Here is a 15,105-nt window from a genome sequence, read left to right as displayed (position 1 = left end):
CAATATAAGCAGAATAAAAGTGTAAGTGGAGGTTTGTGGTTTGTTCTGCCTGATATCTGAAGATGTTCGACCTAAAACGTTTACCTTTATAAAACGTTCACGCGTCTCCGACCCACCGAAACAATGAATCTGGTTAGCTTTAAGTATTGATCTGATCGTAAAGTTCCACCAAAACAACCTCCAAAGCTTTAAAGGAGCCATGGCATGACATTTTCCCTTTTTAAGGTTGTTTAACATTAATATGAGTTCCTCTAGCCTGCCTGCGGTCCCCCAGTGGCTAAAAATGACGATAGACCTAAACCATGCACTGGAAATTATTCTCCGCCTTTGGTAATGTGACCATGCAGATGGCCTGATCGGGAAAGCCGCCGCTTATGACGTGGAGATTGCTTCCTCCCAGAGCCCGTATATGGCTATGCCAAAACTGCCTTTCCCCGCCCACAGCTCTTTGGCCAGCTCATTGGTCATTTCCGAACGTCTGAAAATGAACCCTGGATCAGTACCAACTCTCTTTGGCCCAACTACAGACCTAGGACAAGTAAGTCATTTAACGCTCTATAACTGTGTTGCTTTCCTGTATGCACAGTATAGTTACATAGCTTGTTACCACAGGAAAGGGTTTGTATCGTTAGCTATGCAGCTAATAGCATCTGCAAGCTCTTATCTCTGCCAACTGGGCTGTTGGAGGTGTTTGCATGCCCATGAGATGGTTAGCTCGCTCATTTTAGACCAAAACCCCCGACTTCAAGCTTCCTGAAGAAGAATGAATCCGCAAATTCAGTGCATTTCATCAGGATAATGATTCATTCATGGTTCCAGCGCTAGCGCTACGTGCATCTTTGCAAACCAGAGCAATCAGATGAGAATGTCAAAATCCTCACTCCTGCTTTCCCCTTCACGCACGCCTTTTTTGCTGTGTCTTGTGTAGCACTTGCTTGATGTTTGACTGTGTTAAGTAAGGCCACACCCCCTCCCTCCGCTTTGCATTTAAAGCTGCAGACCCTAAACAGCTCATTCTGAGGATCCTAAGGAAAGCTCGTTTTTGGGACTGGCTGTAATTCTGCACCAAGGCAGAATTTTGGGGAAAAAAACTCAGATACAGTATTAGGGGACCACTAAAGCCTATAGAAATATATAAAAGCCTCCATTTACTTTCATGCCATGGCACCTTTAATTATTGATCTGATCGTAAAGTTTCAACGTCTCGCTTTGTTAAAGTAGAACTTTGTACGTTTGAGAAGTAACGTGGAAATTCTGATCTGGTACATTTCATAGGCTCCTCCCCTTCCCTCTCTGCTGTGCTTCAGCTCCGCCTCTAAAGCCCCACCCTGCAGAGGTGAGTAACCACGGCAACTGTAGAAGGGGCAGTGATTGACAGCAGGCCCCGTCCTGGCTCTGATTGGCTGTTTTTGCTCAGGCACGGTGGATTCTTGCATTTTGAAGCACCAGAAGGAGTCGGAGAAGTCTAAGTTACCAAATTCTGCTTCGAGGCGTCGATAAAAAACTGTGCAAAGCTGAACTCGAGCCTGTTTTTGTTCTAATCTGCAAACTTTCTACGTGAAAGAAAAACAACACGGACGAAGAGATTCTTCAGCATCTTTTTTCAGTTGATTATTTGATTGTTTTCTGTTTTGTTTTTTTTACAAAGTAAAGACTCTTTTCCCTGATAAACAATCTTTGGCTGAGTTGAGATGAACAGACATCAGACGAGTTTCACTTTGTTCCGACTTCATGTGATGAGTTCAGATATCTGCAGCATGAATAAAGCCTGTTTATGCCGATAAACAACAACACGATGTTCACCGACACGTCTTCAAACCCAACTCATGGAAATAAGCAACAATCCTTATTTACTTTGACTTTAATTTCTCTGCAGACAGCCTGAAGCAAACATATTAACCTCAGTTAATCCGTTAACAAACTCCCATTTTTACATTTCAGACCTGCAACACGTCCCAAAGATGTTGATTCTGGAGCAATTTAGAAAGAATGTTCCTTTAACCAGCTGATTTTAACCAGGATCTGGTCCTAAATCAGCCTCCATGATGAGTCTGAGAGCAGCAGAGATGCTCAGAGGAGGTCCAGTTTGTCCTCAGATGGGTTTAAAACAACGTTACGAGTGGGAGAAGGTTCTCTGTCCTGACTTTTATGGGATGTGTTGCAGGTCTGAGATGCAGAAACGATGTTTGTTAACAGATTAAATGAAGCTGAACAGGAAACATGTTGAGTTCAGACCGTCTGAAGTTCATCAGAGCCTCAGAGGCACCAAAATGGGACGAGTCCATCTTCACCAAATGGTTAAATCCATATTTTAAATCCATTTAAATCCATTTTGATCCTTGAGCTTCGGTCCACATGGGAACAGATGGCGCTGGAACCTGATTGGCTGGGACTCTTCCGTGAATATAAAAATGTCGGTGGTGAAACTGCGTGTTTGGGGGCGGGGTCGTCGTGGCGGCCGTCGGCGTCTGTGACGGTTTGCAGGTCGAAGGCTGAAACAAAATGAGGCACTTTGTTATGATCCGGAGCTGCGGGTCGTCCTGTCGCTGGAGGCAGGTCGTGTTGCCATGGCGATGCTCGGGTGACTGACAGCAGCAGGACCACAGCCGGACCTGACATCTGTGAGCGTGTGAGTGTGCATGTGTGTGTGCACGTGAGTGTGTGCACGTGTGTTTGTGTGCGTGTGCACGTGTGTTTGTGTGCGTGTGCACGTGTTTGTGTGTGTGTGTGTGTGTGTGTGCCTGTGTGTGTGTGTGTGTGTGTTCTTGTATTACTACCCTTCTCGGGACACCACCCATCCCAGCACCTATATATCAGGACTGATGGAGAAGTTGGGAGCAAAGCTCCCGGTGAGGAAAACATCTGACAGAGAAAGTGTTTTTAATGCCCCTGGTGGTGAAATCTAGAAAAGAACCCGGTATGGACCCGGGAAGGAGGGTTTTTGTGTATCGATTTTAAGAGGCGCTCCCCCTGTGGCCAACATGTGTAATAACAAGTGTGTGTAAAATTTCAAAGTGCGCCCCTTTTGACCCAATTATGTAACTGCAAGTATGTATGTAAGTATGTCTGTTCTGCCTTACATTTGAAAAAAACTAAAAACGTAAATTTGTATATTTGTGTATTATGTACATCATTTATATAGTTTATAAAATACTATTTTTTAATAGTTTATTATATATATTTTAAAAATAATTAACATATTTCTATTTATGTTTACATTTCCAATACATAATTAAATTTCAGGCAATGGGTGGCTCTGTACTCATGTTCCCAGTAATATTAGTGTGCATGTGTGTGTGTGTGTGTGTGTGTGTGCACGTGTATGTGTGTGTGTGTGTGTGTGCACGTGTATGCGTGTGTGCATGTGTGTGCACGTGTGTGTGTGCATGTGCGTGCGTGCGTGCATGTGCACATGTGTGTGTGTGCACGTGTGCATGTGCACGTGTATGTGTATGGCTCCTCTGTTAAATCATCAGAACTAAAGTTTTTCTTTTCTCGTGTTTAGAAGCAAGCAGGCAGATCAGATCCGGTTCTGTTCACCGATAATCTGATCGATAATCTGATCAATAATCTGATCAGTGATGATGTCACTGATCCTTTACATGTTGAGTTTATAAAAATAAAAAATCATTCCGCTGATATTCACATGCTCAGATTACACGCAGAGATCGTCTGTTTGCATACGAGTTTAAAGGATGCAGGTGAGGCTGGAGAACCGGAGAACCGGAGAACCGGAGAACCGGAGGGGCGGCAGGGGGCGGAGCCTACCACAGCTGCTACTGAGCGAGCAAACATGGTTGTCATGGTAACCGCTCTGACCCAGCCTGATGATGCTTCTGGTTGCTGTGGAGACGTACGGCTGGTTTGAGAGAGATCTCAGGACGCACTGAGGCATTATGGGTAATCTGGAGGTGGAGGTTATTGGGTCACCTGAAAACCAATCAGAGTCCTTCTTCTGTCAGCTTCTCACTATCCAATCACAGACACAGGGAGGCGGGGCTTCTCTCAACTGGCCGACCAAAAGAGCCCTTATAAGTAGCCAAGAACAAAAAGAAGAAAAATCAGCGAATGAAAAAGGAGCGCGACCTCACTGCTGGCCAATCAGAGAGCGAGCTGGCCAATCAGAGAGCGAGCCCGCCACGGAGCTGGCTGCCAATCAGAACCTGCGTCAGTTTCTTGGGGCTGGGCTTCAGCCAGGGGCCCGGGGCACCGCCCTGCTGCCCGGACGGCTCCTCCCTCCCTGCGGTGGCGATACTGGCTGCTGATAGGCTGACCTCTGAGTAGCTGGCTGCTGATTCGCTGTCAGACAGACGTTGGGCGTCGTCCATTGGCATGAGGAAGGAGAAGGCCGCCCGCTGAGCTGAGCGGGCCGGATGCTTTGCATTGTGGGTAGAGTTGTCGTGCCCCTCCCGCTCCTCCTGCCCCTCCTCTTGCCCCTCCTCCTGCCTCCCGCTGCTCCTCCTCTGGCTCCTCCCACTCGCCCCCGGCACTCCTCCAGCCTCCTGCAGCTGCTGGAAGCCCCAGCGTGAAGCCCCGTTCCTGGGTAAGCTCCTGCTCCTCCTGCCCTGCTCCTTCTGGTCGTCTCGTTTCTTCTGCCTCACAGTTTGACTCTTTCTCTCCCTCCTCTCCTCCTCCTCCTCCTTTCTTCTCCTCTCCTCCTCCTCCACCTTCCTTCTCCTCCTCTCCTCCTCCTCCTCTTTCTTCCTCCTCCTCTCCTCTTCCTCCTTTCTTCTCCTCCTCTCCTCCTCTTGCCGCCTCCTCGCAGCTAGCTCTTCCTCCCGAGCTTCTTCCTCCACAAGATCGAGGTCCAGATCATCAGGTCCCGACCCTCCTCCTCCTGTTCTCTCCCTCCTCTTCCTCCTCTCTCCACCTCCTTCGCCTCCTCCTCCTCCTCTTGAATGCCGGCTGAAGGAGGTGGTCGCCATGGTTACTGCCTCCCGCCCCTCGGTGTACACAGAGGAGGAGGGGGAGAGGGCTCTCTCCTCAGGGCCTGATGGAAACACAGAGACAGAATCTGTAATTATCTCATTTGATCAACATTTAGAAAACAGAAAGAAAAGCTGCTTCAGTCAGATTTTAAATAAAGTTTTAAACTGATTCAATAATAACAGAAATGAGGTGAAACAGTGAAAAATGTTTGAATGAACAGAAACTCCATCAGAGATCTGTGACATTGCAGGTTTGGGTCCGTGAACGGGCCCAAATATAAGTGTTCAGCACCTCAGTGCAACACATTTATCACACTATATCACACTATATCACACTATATCACACTTTATCACACTTTTATATCACATTTATCACACTTTTATATCACATTTATCACACTTTATCACACTTTTATATCACATTTATCACACTTTATCACACTATATCACACTATATCACACTTTTATATCACATTTATCACACTTTATCACACTTTATCACACTTTATCACACTATATCACACTTTTATATCACACTTTATCACACTTTTATATCACATTTATCACACTTTATCACACTTTTATATCACATTTATCACACTTTATCACACTATATCACACTATATCACACTTTTATATCACATTTATCACACTTTATCACACTATATCACACTTTATCACACTTTTATATCACATTTATCACACTTTATCACACTTTTATATCACATTTATCACACTTTATCACACTTTATCACACTTTATCACACTATATCACACTTTATCACACTTTTATATCACATTTATCACACTATATCACACTATATCACACTATATCACACTATATCACACTTTATCACACTTTTATATCACATTTATCACACCTTTATCACACTTTATCACACTTTTATATCACATTTATCACACCTTTATCACACTTTATCACACTTTATCACACCTTTATATCACATTTATCACACTATATCACACTATATCACACATTTATCACACTTTATCACACTTTTATATCACATTTATCACACTATATCACACTATATCACACTTTTATATCACATTTATCACACTATATCACACTATATCACACTATATCACACTATATCACACATTTATCACACTTTATCACACTTTTATATCACATTTATCACACTATATCACACTATATCACACTATATCACACTATATCACACATTTATCACACTTTATCACACTTTTATATCACATTTATCACACTATATCACACTATATCACACTATATCACACTATATCACACATTTATCACACTATATCACACTATATCACACATTTATCACACTATATCACACTATATCACACTATATCACACCTTTATCACACTTTATCACACTATATCACACTATATCACATGTTTATCATACGTTTATCACACGTTTATCACACTTTATCACACTGTATCACACTTTATCACACTTTATCACACTTTATCACACTTTATCACACTGTATCACACTTTATCACACTGTATCACACTTTATCACACCTTTATCACACTTTATCACACCTTTATCACACTTTATCACACTATATCACACATTTATCACACTTTATCACACTTTTATATCACATTTATCACACTATATCACACTATATCACACTTTTATATCACATTTATCACACTATATCACACTATATCACACATTTATCACACTTTATCACACTTTTATATCACATTTATCACACTATATCACACTATATCACACATTTATCACACTATATCACACTATATCACACCTTTATCACACTTTTATATCACATTTATCACACTATATCACACTATATCACACCTTTATCACACTTTATCACACTATATCACACTATATCACATGTTTATCATACGTTTATCACACGTTTATCACACTTTATCACACGTTTATCACACTTTATCACACTTTATCACACTTTATCACACTATATCACACTTTATCACACTTTATCACACGTTTATCACACTTTATCACACTTTATCACACTTTATCACACTATATCACACTTTATCACACTTTATCACACTTTATCACACTGTATCACACTTTATCACACTTTATCACACTGTATCACACTTTATCACACTTTATCACACCTTTATCACACTTTATCACACTATATCACACTATATCACATGTTTATCATACGTTTATCACACGTTTATCACACTTTATCACACTTTATCACACGTTTATCACACTGTATCACACTTTATCACACTTTATCACACTGTATCACACTTTATCACACTTTATCACACCTTTATCACACTTTATCACACTATATCACACTATATCACATGTTTATCATACGTTTATCACACGTTTATCACACTTTATCACACGTTTATCACACTTTATCACACTTTATCACACTTTATCACACGTTTATCACACGTTTATCACACGTTTATCACACTTTATCACACTGTATCACACTATATCACACCTTTATCACACTTTATAACACGTGATGATACCAGCAAACGCGTGTCATGTGACCCTGTTACATGTAAACATGAACATGGATGAGTTTTACTCATTTTAACACCAACAGCTCGTAGACTGATCACATGACCTCCTGTCAAACGTTAACTGAGAAGCGAACGGATGAGGACGGTAAAAAAGAAAGCACGATGAAGACGATGCTGATGGAGGGATGAAGACAGTGAAGAAGGTGAAGAGAAGCTGAGAGGAAACAGAGTTACCAACCGCGAGTTTTCAGTGCGTCCAATCACGTAGAAGCAGGGCTCGCCCTGCTTGGAGTTGGTCATACAGAGAGACAGGCTGGACAGCTCCACTGAGGAGGAGGAGGAGGAGGAAGGAGAGGAAGGAGAGGAAGAGTCAGACAGTCAGAGAGCAGAGGGAAGAGAGCTGCTTGTTGTTAACATCTGGTAATGACCCCAAACATCTGCATCTACCTCCGATTCAGCACCTGAACTCAGCCAGATCCATCAGACCAGATGCTCACATGCTGGGGCCGTAACCGGGGCCGTAACCGGGCCGTAACCGGGGCCGTAACCGGGGCCGTAACCGGGGCCGTAACCGGGCCCGTAACTGGACCAGATGTGGGCCGTAACCGGGCCGTAACCGGGCCGTAACCGGACCAGATGTGGGCCGTAACCGGGCCGTAACCGGGCCGTAACCGGGCCGTAACCGGACCAGACATGGGCCATAACTATGCCATAACTATGCCATAACCGGGCCATAACTGGGCCATAACCAGGCCGTAACCGGGCCGTAACCGGGCCGTAACTGGGCCAGACGTGGGCCGTAACCGGGCCGTAACCGGGCCATAACTGGGCCGTAACCGGGCCATAACTGGGCCACAACTGGACCAGACGTGGGCCGTAACCGGGCCGTAACCGGGGCATAACCGGGCCAGTTATCCTTTAAACTGTGCTCCACACACATTGAAGGTGTGCGCCACCTGTGCGTCAGGTGTTGCACAGGTGTTGCACAGGTGTCTGAGGTCAGTGTGTGACGTCTCACCGTAGTCGGGCACGTATCCGTTTCCCTTCTTGAGGACCAGGTGGATTCTCTGCCCCCCCCGGCGGATCTGCTCCACAGCCTGACTGTGAGTCATTCCTGTCGTACTGTCGCCGTTTATCTCCACCAGCTGGTCCGACACCTGCAACACGGGAACACACATGGTTACCACCAACAAAAGGTGGGATGTTTTCACTCACACCTGCAGCTGAGTGAGCAGCAGGTCATGTGATATTTACACCTGTGGGGCTCATATTTACATCAGGTTACACTTCTCAGGTGTTTATTAGTAACTTCCTGTGGTTCCCTCCCAGCAACAGTCTGATTACTTGATGATGTCACCATCGTTACCTGTGACAGGTAAGAAAACGCATCATCAGTGCGTACCTGTATCTTGTTGCTGCGCTGGGCCGGCCCCCCGTCCATCAGCCCCAGGACATACAGTCCCATGTTGTACTCGCTGCCCCCCCTCAGAGAAAACCCGAAACCAGTTGGGCCTCGTTCCAGATCCACGTTGTAGAACCTGGTCTCATCCTGAGGCACACAGAACAAAGTGCTGGGACCACAAGTACTACAAGAGTACTACTGCAGAGAGTAATACTTTGTTTACCATTAATGTATACTGGTACTTTTTACTGTGTTCTACTGTGTTCTGGTACTTTTTACTGTGTTCTGGTGTTTTTTTTACTTTGTACTGGCATTTTTTAGTGTGTTCTGGTACTTTTTACTGTGTATTGGTACTTTTTACTGTGTTCTGGTATTTTTTACTGTGTATATGTACTTTTTACTGTGTATTGGTACTTTTTAGTGTGTTCTGATACTTTTTACTATGTACTGGTAAACTAGAGTGCGCCGCTGAGGGTGGCAGCATGTTGGAGTAGCTCTGTACCTCACATTGAGATTTTTTCTTTTTTCTAAATTTCATTCCTGTTTTTTCTTGGAAGAAATTGCTTTTTTTGGACAACTGTTTCTTCCTGCCTTGGATGCTGTGCAGCTGGATTGATTTTTCCCAATACTTTTGTATATTTTACTCTTTTGTTATGATGCATCACCATAGCAACAGGGTGGTTTACAACAGGGAGCAGCTGATTAACATTGGAAAAGCAGAAATAATTCGACAACTGAAGCCAGAAATCCCACTGGAATTGAAAAGGAGGCGTCGTGGATGCAGAGCAGGAGCAAAGAGGAGAGAAAGAAAGAAGAAGTTCAAACCATCTCTGCCATCCGTCATCATGGGCAATGTAAGATCATTAGCTAACAAGTTGGATGAACTTCTAGCCTTGACAAGGACTCAGCAAGAATATCGGGAATGTAGCATTATGTGTTTTACTGAGACATGGCTGCAGGATCATATCCCCGACTCCAGCGTCTCTCTGCCGGGCTTCCTGACTGTACGAGCAGATCGAGATATAAAGAGTAGCAGGAAAAGGAAAGGGGGTGGATTGGCAGTGCTTGTCAACAACAGATGGTGTCACCCAGGACATGTTACTGTGAAGAGTCGTCTCTGCAGTCCTGACATTGAACTATTGGCAGTAAGTTTTCGTCCATATTATTTGCCAAGAGAGCTCACCAGTGTTGTTTTGGTGGCTGTTTACATTCCACCCTCAGCTGTTGCCGACACTGCATGTGATGTCATCAGTTCTGTTGTTGCTCAGATACAGACACAACACCCCAATTCTTTTGTGGCAATATCTGGTGATTTTAATCATGCCTCACTCTCTGCTACACTGCCAACTTTTCAACAGTTTGTCAGCTGCTCTACCAGAGAAAACAAGACATTGGATTTGTTTTACACAAATGTCAAGGATTCATACATTTCCAAATCAAGACCTCCCCTGGGAAAATCAGATCACAACCTTGTTTTTCTCTGTTCAGCATATAAACCCCTTGTCCAAAGACTACCTGTCACAAAAAGGACTGTTAGAAAGTGGTCACATGAAGCTGAAGAAGCCTTACAGGGTTGTTTTGATGCAACTGATTGGATTTCTCTTTGTAAGCCACATGGAGAGGACATTAATGCCATGACTGAGTGTGTGACTGACTATATAAACTTCTGTGTGGACAACACCATCCCCACCAGAACAGTGAGATGCTTCCCTAATAACAAACCCTGGATCACCAGTGAGCTAAAGGATTGAACAGGAAAAAAAGAGCCTTTAGGGAGCGAGACAGGGAGTTACTGAGGAGTATACAGAAGCAGCTCAAAGTCAAGATCAGAGAGAGCAAGGAGGTGTATAGAAAGAAGCTTGAGAGTAAACTGCAGAGGAACAATATCAGAGATGTGTGGTCAGGAATGAAGAAGATCACAGGCCTCAAGCAGAGGGAGGATCGGATGGATGGAAGTCTGGACAGAGCAAATGAGCTGAACACATTCTTCAACAGCTTCAGTTCAGGAACAAGCTCACCATCCTCCCCTCCTGTTCCCAGCCAAAGAGACATCCCACCCTCCTCTGACCCACAGCTTTCCTGTAACATCTCCACCTCCACCTCAGTCATGGATTCTTCTGCTTCCACTAGTTTGTCTTCAACCCAATCAGGAGATGCTGCTGTCCCCTTTGCCTCCCCCTCCCACTTTTCTGTTTCTAGAAGTCAGGTGAAGAGGCAGTTGGAGAGACTGAACCGGAACAAGGCTGCAGGTCCAGATGGTGTCAGCCCCCGAGTCCTGAAGGCCTGTGCAGAGCAGCTCTGTGGGATTCTGCAACACCTTTTCAACCTTAGCTTGACCCAAGAGAAGGTACCACTGTTGTGGAAGACATCCTGTCTGGTTCCGGTACCAAAGAAAACTCACCCTTCAGTCATCAATGACTACAGACCTGTTGCCCTGACATCCCACATCATGAAGGTCCTGGAGAGACTCCTGTTGACCCACCTGTGTAAGCAAACCAGCACATATCAGGACCCCCTGCAGTTTGCTTATCGCCATGGAGTTGGAGTTGAAGACGCTATCATACACCTGCTTCAACAAACCCACTGTCATCTGGACAAAGCAGGCAGCACTGTGAGGATCATGTTCTTTGATTTCTCCAGTGCATTTAACACAATCCAGCCTGATCTGCTTCGTCTGAAACTCCAGAAGACTCAGGTGGAGGCCTCAACAATCACCTGGATTAATGACTACCTGACAAACAGACCACAGTTTGTCAGACTGAAGAATTGTGTGTCTAACCAGGTGATCAGCAGCACAGGAGCACCACAGGGGACTGTACTCTCACCATTCCTTTTCACTCTGTACACTTCAGACTTCCAGTACAAGTCAGACTCCTGTCATCTACAGAAATATTCAGATGACTCTGCAGTTGTCGGGTGTATCAGAGATGGACAAGAAGCTGAGTACAGAGAGCTGGTGGACCGCTTTGTGGCATGGTGTGGGAACAATCATCTCATCTTGAATGTTAACAAAACAAAGGAGATGATTGTAGATTTCAGGGGAAACAGGGTCAGATCAAACCCTGTTTCCATCATGGGAGAAGAAGTGGAGGTGGTTGAGGAATATAAATACCTTGGTGTTCATGTGGACAACAGACTGGACTGGAGACACAACAGTGAAGCAATCTACAAGAAAGGACAGAGCAGACTGTACTTCTTGAGGAAGCTAAGGTCCTTCAAGGTTTGCAACAAGATGTTGCAGATCTTCTACAAGTCTGTTGTTGAGAGCGTCATTTCCTCTTGCGTCATCTGTTGGGGCAGCAGCATCAGAACCAGGGACCTAAAAAGACTCATCAACCTGATAAGGAAGGCTGGTTCTGTTCTGGGGACGACTGTGGAACCTCTGGAGACAATAATGCAAAGAAGGATTTTGCATAAAATCAAGAGAATTATGGACAACCCTGAACATCCTCTCCATGAGACTGTTATCAGAAAACAGAGTCTCTTCAGTCAAAGGCTTCTTCAGTTTGGATGCAAAACGGACCGCTACAGGAAATCTTTCCTGCCCACAGCCATCAGCATCTATAATAACTCCTTGATTTAATTGAGCTACATCAACATTTAATTTCCCTCTGGGATAAATAAAGTATTTTTGAATTGAATTGAATTGAATTGAATTGGTACTTTTTACTGTGTATTGGTACTTTTTATAGTGTACTGGTACTTTTTACTGTCTTATGGTATTTTTTTCCTATGTACTGGTACTTTTTACTGTGAACTGGTTCTGGTACTTTTTACTGTGTTTTGGTACTTTTTTACTATGTACTGGTACTTTTTTACTGTGTACTGGTACTTTTTACTGTGTACTGGTTCTGGTACGACATATTCTGAGGACCAAGGTGACAGATGTGACACTGACCTTTGATCTTCTGGAGCCTTTGATCCCGCGACTGTCGACGTCGAGCTCGGCTCCTTCTGACAGGGAGGACGATTCTGAGGACACAAGGAGAGAAGACAAGGGAAGGACACAAGGGGAGGAGACAAGGAGATGAGACAAGGGAAGGAGACAAGGGGACATGACAAGGAGAGGAGACATGTCAGCCTGATTGTTGGCGTGTGAGTTGGATTGATGGCGTGTCAGTTGGATTGTTGGCGTGTGAGTTGGATTGTTGGCGTGTCAGTTGGATTGTTGGCGTGTCAGTTGGATTGTTGGCGTGTCAGTTGGATTGATGGCGTGTCAGTTGGATTGATAGCATGTGAGTTGGATTGTTGGCGTGTGAGTTGGATTGTTGGCGTGTCAGTTGGATTGTTGGCGTGTGAGTTGGATTGTTGGCGTGTGAGTTGGATTGTTGGCGTGTCAGTTGGATTGTTGGCGTGTGAGTTGGATTGTTGGCGTGTGAGTTGGATTGTTGGCGTGTCAGTTGGATTGTTGGCGTGTGAGTTGGATTGTTGGCGTGTCAGTTGGATTGTTGGCGTGTCAGTTGGATTGTTTGCGTGTGAGTTGGATTGTTGGCGTGTGAGTTGGATTGTTGGCGTGTCAGTTGGATTGATGGCGTGTCAGTTGGATTGATAGCATGTGAGTTGGATTGTTGGCGTGTGAGTTGGATTGTTGGCGTGTCAGTTGGATTGTTGGCGTGTGAGTTGGATTGTTGGCGTGTGAGTTGGATTGTTGGCGTGTCAGTTGGATTGATGGCGTGTCAGTTGGATTGTTGGCGTGTGAGTTGGATTGATGGCGTGTCAGTTGGATTGTTGGCGTGTGAGTTGGATTGTTGGCGTGTGAGTTGGATTGTTGGCGTGTCAGTTGGATTGTTGGCGTGTCAGTTGGATTGATGGCGTGTCAGTTGGATTGTTGGCGTGTCAGTTGGATTGATGGCGTGTCAGTTGGATTGATGGCGTGTCAGTTGGATTGATGGCGTGTGAGTTGGATTGTTGGCGTGTCAGTTGGATTGATGGCGTGTCAGTTGGATTGTTGGCGTGTGAGTTGGATTGTTGGCGTGTCAGTTGGATTGATGGCGTGTCAGTTGGATTGATGGCGTGTGAGTTGGATTGTTGGCGTGTCAGTTGGATTGATGGCGTGTGAGTTGGATTGTTGGCGTGTCAGTTGGATTGTTGGCGTGTGAGTTGGATTGTTGGCGTGTCAGTTTGATTGTTGGCGTGTGAGTTGGATTGTTGGCGTGTCAGTTTGATTGTTGGCGTGTCAGTTGGATTGATGGCGTGTGAGTTGGATTGTTGGCGTGTGAGTTGGATTGTTGGCGTGTGAGTTGGATTGTTGGCGTGTCAGTTGGATTGTTGGCGTGTGAGTTGGATTGTTGGCGTGTCAGTTGGATTGTTGGCGTGTCAGTTGGATTGTTGGCGTGTCAGTTGGATTGATGGCGTGTGAGTTGGATTGTTGGCGTGTGAGTTGGATTGATGGCGTGTGAGTTGGATTGTTGGCGTGTGAGTTGGATTGTTGGCGTGTGAGTTGGATTGTTGGCGTGTGAGTTGGATTGTTGGCGTGTGAGTTAGATTGTTGGCGTGTCAGTTGGATTGTTGGCGTGTGAGTTGGATTGTTGGCGTGTGAGTTGGATTGATGGCGTGTGAGTTGGATTGTTGGCGTGTCAGTTGGATTGATGGCGTGTCAGTTGGATTGATGGCATGTGAGTTGGATTGTTGGCGTGTCAGTTGGATTGTTGGCGTGTCAGTTGGATTGATGGCGTGTCAGTTGGATTGTTGGCGTGTGAGTTGGATTGTTGGCGTGTCAGTTGGATTGATGGCGTGTGAGTTGGATTTTTGGTGTGTCAGTTGGATTGTTGACGTGTGAGTTGGATTGTTGGCGTGTGAGTTGGATTGTTGGCGTGTGAGTTGGATTAATGGTCGTGTGAGTTGGATTGATGGCGTGTCAGTTGGATTGTTGGCGTGTCAGTTGGATTGTTGGCGTGTCAGTTGGATTGATGGCGTGTGAGTTGGATTGTTGGCGTGTGAGTTGGATTGATGGCGTGTGAGTTGGATTGTTGGCGTGTGAGTTGGATTGTTGGCGTGTCAGTTGGATTGTTGGCGTGTGAGTTGGATTGTTGGCGTGTGAGTTGGATTGATGGCGTGTGAGTTGGATTGTTGGCGTGTCAGTTGGATTGATGGCGTGTCAGTTGGATTGATGGCATGTGAGTTGGATTGTTGGCGTGTCAGTTGGATTGTTGGCGTGTCAGTTGGATTGATGGCGTGTCAGTTGGATTGTTGGCGTGTCAGTTGGATTGTTGGCGTGTCAGTTGGATTGATGGCGTGTGAGTTGGATTTTTGGCGTGTCAGTT

The 15,105-nt window shown here is 45.0% G+C and overlaps 1 protein-coding gene across 2 annotated transcripts in view; it reads right to left on the bottom strand.

The window, feature by feature from the left end:
- Positions 1–2,402: 2,402 nt before the first annotated feature.
- magixa (MAGI family member, X-linked a) overlaps positions 2,403–15,105 on the bottom strand; it is a 98,669-nt gene continuing 85,966 nt past the window's right edge. The window contains exons 18-22 of one of the 2 annotated variants that reach the window (XM_075475883.1): positions 12,741–12,814; positions 8,843–8,989; positions 8,459–8,597; positions 4,771–4,990; positions 2,403–4,677 (exon numbers count right to left, since the gene is read on the bottom strand). In XM_075475883.1, the coding sequence (XP_075331998.1) occupies positions 4,122–4,677; positions 4,771–4,990; positions 8,459–8,597; positions 8,843–8,989; positions 12,741–12,814 (1,136 nt within the window). In that variant the 3' untranslated portion in view covers positions 2,403–4,121. Of the gene's footprint in view, positions 4,678–4,770; positions 4,991–7,678; positions 7,767–8,458; positions 8,598–8,842; positions 8,990–12,740; positions 12,815–15,105 lie in introns of those variants that run through there. The other variant, XM_075475882.1, reaches the window with a different exon arrangement.

The sequence above is a fragment of the Odontesthes bonariensis genome, chromosome 10 (genome assembly GCF_027942865.1).
Source record: "Odontesthes bonariensis isolate fOdoBon6 chromosome 10, fOdoBon6.hap1, whole genome shotgun sequence".
NCBI lineage: Eukaryota > Metazoa > Chordata > Actinopteri > Atheriniformes > Atherinopsidae > Odontesthes > Odontesthes bonariensis.
This window is presented reverse-complemented; position numbering and strand designations above follow the sequence as displayed.